At 41.3% G+C, this 9221-nt stretch overlaps 1 protein-coding gene across 9 annotated transcripts; it reads left to right on the top strand.

The window, feature by feature from the left end:
- The first annotated feature begins 499 nt into the window (after nucleotides 1-499).
- Nucleotides 500-7612, top strand: LOC147628470 (uncharacterized). Of its 9 annotated transcripts, XR_015268113.1 has the most exons (12): nucleotides 637-765; nucleotides 878-946; nucleotides 1629-1759; nucleotides 2277-2524; nucleotides 2602-2730; nucleotides 2978-3134; nucleotides 3270-3412; nucleotides 3508-3543; nucleotides 3664-5116; nucleotides 5251-5486; nucleotides 7181-7222; nucleotides 7300-7612. XR_015268113.1 is itself a non-coding variant. In XM_086813618.1 (8 exons), exons 2-8 carry the CDS (start codon nucleotides 1684-1686, stop codon nucleotides 4486-4488), a joined length of 1614 nt encoding a protein of 537 aa, XP_086669744.1. In that variant the 5' UTR covers nucleotides 500-765; nucleotides 1633-1683; the 3' UTR covers nucleotides 4489-5560. The 9 variants fall into 9 exon arrangements, 3 of the variants coding, with proteins under 3 accessions (XP_086669744.1, XP_086669742.1, XP_086669745.1); XR_015268114.1 differs by lacking the exon at nucleotides 878-946 and having other exon boundaries at nucleotides 500-765; nucleotides 1633-1759; XR_015268111.1 differs by lacking the exon at nucleotides 878-946 and having other exon boundaries at nucleotides 595-765.
- Nucleotides 7613-9221: the final 1609 nt, after the last annotated feature.

Raw genomic sequence — 9221 nt, 5'->3', positions numbered from 1 at the left:
TTTCACAAGTGCTTCCCATGCTTTGGATGCCATCAGCCAGGGTACATGGGTTGCCATGCTTGTATATGACACCTTGACTTTCAATGACCCTTGGTTGTACATTTGTGTGGAATGTGTGAGTTTCAATGACCCTTGGTTGTACATTTGTGTGGAATGTGTGAGTTTCAATGACCCTTGGTTGTACATTTGTGTGGTGGAATGTGTGAGTTTCAATGACCCTTGGTTGTACATTTGTGTGGAATGTGTGACTTGGATGACACACGTGTGCACATGACATGCACTCATACCACACACATACGTGCACACGCGATTGTAATTTGCATGAGATGTGCTTAGTTGGATGACAACAGTGTGTGTGCGCGCTCACGCGCACAATATTTCTTTCCAACCAATCAAGATAAAGATAAGCGCAAAAGTGATTTATAACTAAAATGTATAATTTTTATAACTAAAAGTGAGTTATAGCTAAAATGTATATTTTTTGTGCTAAGTTTTAACTGGGATTTTTAAATGTCAGTTGAAAAAAAAGCAAACTACGAGCAATACGAACCTGTGTGGGGCGGTGTATAAATGGGCCCAGTGGGGGAAGCGTGCGAGGTTATTTATTATGCGGGTAATGAACTGTCCTAGGTTACAACAAGGGAAAAAGCTAATGATCAGTGAAGTGTGACAGGAAGCAAAACCTCTGCAATAAAATCCCCCTATTACGCCAATCATCTTCACCCCAGAAAGAGGAGCCCATCCATGAAACCCCAAAATTCTACTGTAAGTTTCTGTGCGACAGTCAAGACCCATGCTTTCTTTCTCATATAAGATTAAGGGTCGTCTTAATTGTGATTAACGGATTTGGATGATTCTGCCCATCTATCAAAATCAGAACGCAGTTCATATTGGTTTTTGATCTCCTGTTCCTTGCTTTCATCGTGCCTGATGTAGACGATGTTAGGTATGTGCACACTCTTTCAATTTTCTTTATTTATGAAGGGATCCTGTATATGTACATTTGTGCCAAGAGACACTACCTTTTACCAGTTGTAAGAACGTCTGCATACATCCTAGAAGTCTATATATGTGTGTGCAAATATGCAGATTGTAAGGCCATATGTATGTATATCAATCAAGGTTTGAGATGCGAGAATGTATGCATATATGCCAGAAGGCTGCATGTTTGTATGAATGCGCCGGAGGTATGATGTACATGTATGCCTATACAATTTCTGTGAATGTATGCATACGTGCTAGATGGATGTGTGTTTGTATGAGTGCATATCAAAAGGTGTATGCTATCATGAGACATATGAGTGCATATCAAAAGGACTTATGTATGTATGTTAAAACTATCTGTGTATGTTGGTTGATGTTTGTATGCATTCACCTTACATCCGTAAGGCCATATGCATAGTAGCAAATACGAATGCAAAGGTGTATTTGTCCATGTACGTTTCTATGTTAAAAGGATGTATATATGCATTCAGCTTACATCTGTAAGGCTACTGTGTATGCGTTGCTATGTTTGTATGTATTCGTCTTCCATAGGGCCGTATAGATGTATATATGTATGTGTATTTTTATATATCCATGTTATTTTTACAAATAAAGCTTTCTAATGATTAAACTTATTTATGCAGGTAGTGATGTCGTAGTTTGATTCTTTTTTTTGAGGATCAGCCTTATCTAGAAGGGATGAACAGTGCATTCAATGACCAGATTCTAGCTGAAAAGCTGAAAAAGCTGAACAACTCACAACAGAGTATAGAAAGTACTCTCTTACATTTTTCAAAACCATTTCTTTTTGGGTTCTCATTATCTCACTAGATACTAAGTGTCAGATTGTCTCAAGTTAATTTCTGGCTGTTGTATTTAAAGTATGAGGCTTGACATCTTGGCATAAAGCAAGCAATGAATGCATCTTACATTGTTTAATTCGATTTGTCATGGCATATCCCTTGTTGTCTTGTCATCTGTAACATAAAGCCAAGTTATGCACTTATGTATGTATGCATGTAGGTAGGGAGCTAGGTGGGTAGGTACGTTTGATATTTGGTTTGATGCTTTTGACCTTTAACAGCATATCTCCACTCAGCTTCAGAACTTCAACTCAAATGGCTGTTGCAGTTATATGTGTGTGTGTGTGTGTGTGTGTGCATGCGCGTGTGCATGCATGCATTCATGTGTGTATGTAAGTACAAATGTATGATGTTTGGATTAATGCGCTCAATCAGTCAGGGCATAGTATCTGTGTGTGTATTTCAATGACAAGGTTTCTCTCTATCCAGCGCTGTCTCATTGGTGCATTTTCCATCGCAAGAAAGCACAGCTGGTTGTGGAGACTTGGGACAAGCAGCTTCGAGAGCTGCCAAAGGAGCAGCGTGTGCCCTTTCTGTACCTCGCCAATGACATTCTACAAAATAGCAGGCGTCGGGGGGCAGAGTTCGTCACAGAGTTCTGGAAAATACTCCCCGGAGCCTTAAAGAATGTGATCGAGAAGGGTGACAACCAGGCACACAATGTTGTGTTACGGTTGGTAAGTTACTGGAAAAAGGTTTGGCTTCACGCACATGCTTGAGGTCAGGGCCTTATTATTGATGTCTGTCTGGGCAGGTGGATATATGGGATGAAAGGAAGGTTTTTGGATCAAGAGCCAGAACTTTGAGAGAGGAACTACTTGGGAACGACCCACCAGCGGATTTATCAGAACGTCGTGTCAAATCAAACCACACCATCAAAATCGTAAGAGAAACATCAATGGCAACCACACATGTGGAAGTGATTCACTTTGAAAACATTTAGGATTTCTCTGCTTTTTTTTTTAATGACGTGTATTTTGCATGCATGCTTTATCAATGCCTCTTAGAAATTAAATTGCATGTATGTATATTGCATGCATGCATGCTATACATGTATGTTTTTATTAATGCCTCTTATCATTTTATTATATATACATTTTTATTTTTTGGGGGCGGGGGAGGGATTACAGAAAGTTCCAGCTGGTGGTATTCAGGAAAAATTGACTTCGGCGTATCGATCTGTGCATGATGTTGCATCTGATGAGGATGCAACATTGGGTAGATGCAATGCTGCGGTTAGCCGCATTGAAGGCTTGGAAAAGGAAGCGAATACTCTTCGAAGTTCTCGTGAGTATTTGGTTTTTTAGGTTTACTATACACTGTATGTACCTGCATGCATACTATGTATGTACATTTATATATGTAGACACGCATATACATGCAAAGTTTGTAAATGTGTCAGTTGTGGGTTTGTTTTGGCAGGTGAGTTGGAGGACATAACCACCCTTGCAGAAGAGCTACAGGAGCAGCAAAATATCCTCTCTCACTGTATTGAGCAGTTAGAGATAAGTGAGTTAGCAAGAGCAGCTCTTGTTTCTCACTTGAAGGAAGCATTGCGAGAACAGGTAATTCCATTCTTCACTCATTTTGCAAATCCCATGATGTGTACTCCATTTTTATGGCAAGAGGGTATTTCCACTGGATGCCTGTGTTTTTCCAGGAGAGCAAGCTAGAGCTGATTCGAACCCAACTTCAGGTAAAGGTCTCTTTTCATGCTTTGTCCAAAGTGCAAAGTTAAATCTTTAGAAGTCCTTGTTTTCATGAGCTTGCCAGTTGAGTTCCATGCTTTGCGGGTGTCTTGATCTGTGCTATGCAGACTGCACAAGCTCAGGCTGAACATTCTGGCGTTTTGCGTCAGCAGCTTCTGTCCAGCAGCAGCTCCGGCATTGGGGAAATAGTTCAGCTTGCATCCAGAGAAAGTGAAGCAGATGGTAACAGAGATTCTGCCTCAAGCCTTGCCACAGGGGATAAGTACCAGTGGCCACCTCTTGCTGCCACAGGGGGCGCAGCCTCTGTGATGGACGAATCCAAGAAACCTGTGAGGGTAGCTAGCTCTGCTGCAGCTGAAGTTGCAGCCAAGCTTGCGGCTTCGTCATCCTCAGCACAGGTGTTGAGGTCTGTGCTGTCGTCAATGGTGGCTGAAGAAGCTTCCAACATAAGGACTCTGATTGCAACAACAGAAGCATCCTCAGGCACCTTCTTTCCTGATAAGAGGCGACGGGTGGATGGACAAAGGGATCATATTCTAAGTACAGAAGGTAGCCTGGCTTATGTCCAACAGCTTCCACCTCCCCTTCAATTGCAGAGCACCGGTTTGCAACCTTATTCTGGTTCTGTGCAGTTGCATGCTTCTTTGTCTCAGCAAGCTCAACACCATTATCCCCCCCCGCCCCCACTTCCACCGCGGTCTCAGTACATGGGAAAATCTGCAACTATAAGCATGCAAGCATTTGGATACACAGGAGTACTTCCGTCTTCTCCACCACCACCCCCCATGCAAGGCCACCTTATGGTGGGTACCCCTCAAACGGTCATGAACCCTCACAATACAAACCCTGGCACTTACTCAGCTCTGCAACCACCTGGAGTCAGATTTTACGGACAACAGTCATTGCCTGCTACTCACCTTCCAAGGCATTAGGATGGCTTTTCTTCGATATGAAAGAAGTCTTTGGATTGAGGTTCACTCAACAAGAATGCTGTTTTGCTCTGTACATTGTGACTTTAGACCAGAGACATGGGGACTACTTCTCATTATCGCCAGGAGTGCGTGGACATGTAGTGAAATGCTTTCTTTGGGCAGCTGTTTTCTTAGTCTTTTGCGTCGGTCCAACTGAGAGCTGCAGCAGGCATCCTCAAAACCATGCTTTTATCAGGGCTTGTTTTACAGGCAGAGGCACACATGGATTAGTTATACAAGGAAGTAGAAAATGGAGGAACCCAGAGGTGGTAAGCCAAATTATATGATGGGCTGGTGTTGGTCTTTGGAAACCATAATTTGCTACACTTCTGCTAGTCTTCGTGTGATAAATGACTGGCTCCTTGTACAAATTTGTTTTATGTTCATCTCATTTGTTCCCAACAATGAGTGTGTCAGCATCAAGTATGGGTTCCTTTTCGGCACAAAGACTTTATGATTGGATCAATGAAGCTATATGGCACAAAGACTTTGTGATTGGATCAATGAAGCTATATGGCACTAGGGCACCTTCAGTGCATAAGCACATCACTAGCAAAGTAACAAGTCCGATTACTTTACAGAGATCAAGGTGATAATCCTCTTATCTTATTCCCCTAAATTTCCTTTCTGGTGGATGATATTTAATCCCCAACCCACATTATAATTCAATCATCTTATTTTGGGCATGATGTCATACTTTCTCACTGGGCAGTTCCCTAACAGGAGACCAGATCGTGGATTTATTTTATCCAAGAACAAGGGTCTATTACCCAATGCTTAGCTGAAGGGAAAAGGCACTTTGATGCGGTAGTGATCACTCCATTAGAGTGGACAGTCAAAGTATTATTTTGAAGCCCAACTCCAACATTACCTGGATGATTCATCTACTTGACATGATGAAAACATGGTGGAAGCACCTTGCACAGAAGCCTCTGGTTATCATAGCTTTAATCAATCAGGTTTGATGGATTTCTTAAATGTTTGACCCTTGTGTAGTTTTTGAAATGTTTATCATCAAATTTGCTTTGTTGGTGACCGTTTTCTTGTTAATACTAAGGCACATCTAGGCTTGCACATTGTAGACTAGTAGGATTTTATTTTGACAGTTCAGAAGCTCTTCTCTACAGGAACTTTGTTCGTTGTTGCTAATGGTGTTTTATCACTTCCTTACATTTGGACTTACCTTCATGCTCTGATTTGTAACATGCCCATCTTTAATAATAATTTATGTCCATTTAATAGATGAAATTATGGTCTTTTTATAGTGTAAAAATTATCATTTTAATAATTGAGCTATTTTCACTTGGAATCTTAAAATTCTAAGTTCAAATTTGAAATTTGCGTGCGATTTTATCCTAGCATAGAACTTTACAGCACTCAAAAAGGACGCTGGAATAAGCTTTTACATACATTTTTAGTTAAATTAGAGTAAAATTTTGATCTTAATAAATGCCTGTTTGGGTGTTTGATTGACGAACACATTGCGCTCTTGCGACTAGGAAAACATCTCGGATGATGTCATTGAAAAAAAATTTGGCAGTCATCGGACGTCTCAATACACATTGAGGGTGATGTCCTAAAAAAGAGGTCTCTATCTCGAAAAGATGCCTCCTTGGATTGTACATATACTTGGGCGTCTATACCAACGGTTGCATACGGACTGAAGACTGGCCGCCTTAATGTAAGTTCCTCCCTGGCCGCCACGTGGACACCCATGCGACCGTTGTCCTAGAAGATACATGCGTACTCTATCTTTGGCCCGTCGAGACAGGTGCCACTCTTTCTATAGGTCCATGCAACCACCTGTCAATGTACTCACTTACATCGTCCTTTCCATATTTCTTTGCTCTCTCCTTACTCGTGCCCGTACAAGATCCTATATAAAACCCCCCCAGTACTTTCTCTATGGCCAATAGCCGTCTCTGTGCATGTAGGCTCTCCTCGACAACTCTTTGCAGCCAAGCTCTGTCCAGCCAGCCAAGCTCTCTCTAGCCAAGCTTTTATAGCCAGTCCTCTTGTTTTGTGAAGGGGGTGTTCTACACTGCTCTTCCCCCTCGTGTAAATAGACTAAGGGAGAACCCTTCTCCTCCCCTCCTTTGGTCTTGTTTCCAACAGCTAGTCTTGCTCTCAGCTTAAGGACACTCTACTTTTTGCCTCTCTCTATATAAAGAGACTTATGTGAGCACACTTTTGCTCTAAGAGATGGTTTTCACGGGTGAGTCCGTTTGCTCATAAAGTGAGCAAACGGACTCCAATTGCAATTTGTGTGGGGCATTGAGTTCAAGATTGCATGAGCTACGAGAGAGTGGACAATACGACTCCTCTTCAAAGACACCAAAATGTTACCACGTGAAGCGTGCATGACAACACGAGGGAATGCTCCAAACGCAGTTTCAACTCCTCTTGAGAGTCCCTTATGGAGGAAATGACCAGGTTAGCTTAAAATAAGAAAGATAAAGAACGTTATTTTTTTTCCTTATTTTGAAAATATCAAATTTCTTGTAGAACTGTTACTTTCTCGAAATGATAATGTGGGTTCTCATATCTCATGGGATTAGGTTAAATAATTGTATTGCTATTTTGCTTCTTAAATTAAAGTACAAGTACATCTTCTCTCCGTCTTAATACTAATCTCGTTTTTGTGCTTGTGTAGTCGCGTGGCGACGTTAGCAAGGTCCGGAGTCGGCGGCCCAAGGTATGTCTCTTACCAACCATTGGAAAGTTGAAACTCGCTGGTTTGGCGAGAGTTATGAATGTTGCTTGGTTCTGTAGGCCCAAGCTAATGCGGTAAATAAGCCCACCTTAGCGTGTAGACATCCCTCTGAAGAGCGAGAGGATTAAGCTATGGAGCTTGAGAGAGCGACGACAGGCCGGTTTTCATTGGCTACCAACGACGAGGTGTATGGTTCCATAGGGATTACCTAGTTTATAGAGACTAGAAGATCGAAGTCTAGATTATCGGCGGAATAAAACATGGAATAAACATGTTAGCTAACTTGGCTATTTTCTCCATAAGGAACTCCCAAGGGAAGAGTTGGATTTGAACCTCTGTAAAAATAAAAAAATAAAAAAAAATCCTTTGTTTTCTAGTATTGTTGGATCATTGTTTTAAGTTAAGTGGTTGTTTTAATGAACACTGTGTAAGATCCTTAATTGATAACTTGTCTATATATGTTACACAGCTTAGTAGGATTAATTAGAAAATAAAAATGACGAGTGAATTGGGTGGAAAGTGGGAGGGTGGATTACCATGACAGCACCATCCTATGGACGAGTGGACTTGATTAGCCGGGTAGCTTTCCAACAAATCTAATCAATTGTACTACACTAGGTAAATAAGTCCTTGGGTAATTCTATTTTAGAAGACTAGGTCAGTGGTCGTGCCTCGAATAAATGGGAAAAAAGGCGTTGCTTTTAGGAATCAAGGATAGACCTTGTCCAAGATAGGTCGATCTAGATTATTATATGATAATCTTTGTTTGCTTTTTTATTGCTTTCCTATTCAACTTTAGGACGGGAACGTTTTTCATTCTTAAGCATGGATTATTATACGATAATCTTCGTTTGCTTTTTTATTACTGACAGTATTACGTGTAGGGGTAGGGTTCGAACCGGTAGTCTTTAGGTCATGAGCCTGACGAGAAGAAGCTGAGACAATCATGGAATCCACTAGAAATTAGATCGAGAGGTTTTCTTCCAAGAATAAGACTGAAAATAAGAATGTCTCTAGAAAAAGGACTGGAAAGAAGACTAGAAAGAAGATTGTCTCTAGAAAAAGGACTGGAAAGAAGACTAGAAAGAAGATTGTCTCTAGAAAAAGGAATTTAAAAAAGACATTCATTTTAAATAAATTATCTGGCCTAGCAAGACCTTACCTTAGCATTGGATTTGCACAAGAAGCCAGAGCTCTGGTGAAGCTAGATTGTCGGTGAAAGGGTGATCGCTCAGGCTTCCATCGGGGAAGCCTTTCGCTTGCCGGTGATCGCTTCCTTAAAGACCTCGAAAATGAATGAGTAGATTCAGTGCGACGTTTCATTGACTCGAAAGAAAGCCGACATGTATGTCAAAGTTCTTCAAAGGCAAGCTTGCCGAACAAGCAAGTTTGACCTTTCTGTGAAAGAGTCCAAAGTTGATTTGTTGGCGGAATTGAACGATAGAAGCCCACGAATGCAGGTCGGCAACGTTCTTTGGACTTCCTTCAATAGCCTTTCGCTATGCTCGTTGGTCCCTGCGAACGACCCGCTCTTGGGTGATTCGAAGAGAAAACTTGGAGGTGAAAGGTGATCGATTCGCTCAGGCTTCCTTTGAGGCTTCTCTTGCTAGTAATCGCTCTGGATTTCGGGGAACAGTTTGTTGATCCAGATCTATTTACTCATTTTTTTCTGCATTGCAAAGAACTTACTTGTCAAGCTTGCGTGAATCTGTCGGTAAGGGCAAGGTTGCCTTTGTCGGGGGTGCAAAAAATTGAGTAAATAGAAGGGTTGCTACAATCTATTACGGATCATGCTAAGACACCATCCCGCCTTGCAGAAAACATAATTGTCTATTTACTCAATTTTTTTGGCTTGGTTATGTCTTTGACATATGGGAAAACAGTCAAAGCTATGGCTGACGATATCTATTGAATGCTAAGTAAAGGAGGAGTTAAAACTAGCAATCAAATTAGGATATAGGGTGGAGCTTAGGCACGGGTT

This window comes from Cibotium barometz, chromosome 19 (genome assembly GCF_041138505.1).
Source record: "Cibotium barometz isolate CiBa-2024 chromosome 19, ASM4113850v1, whole genome shotgun sequence".
NCBI classification, from domain to species: Eukaryota; Viridiplantae; Streptophyta; class Polypodiopsida; order Cyatheales; family Cibotiaceae; genus Cibotium; species Cibotium barometz.
The sequence above is the reverse complement of the archived record's forward strand: the minus strand, read 5'-3'. Positions and strand labels throughout refer to the sequence as shown.

Excerpts from the sequence above, each read along its gene's own strand:
- LOC147628470 (XM_086813618.1), top strand. The coding sequence starts at position 1,684 with ATGAACAGTGCATTCAATGACCAGATTCTAGCTGAAAAGCTGAAAAAG. Across the intron at positions 1,760-2,276 it reads CTCACAACAGAGTATAGAAA|CGCTGTCTCATTGGTGCATT; the intron begins GTACTCTCTTAC and ends CTCTCTATCCAG. Across the intron at positions 3,413-3,507 it reads AGGAAGCATTGCGAGAACAG|GAGAGCAAGCTAGAGCTGAT; the intron begins GTAATTCCATTC and ends GTGTTTTTCCAG.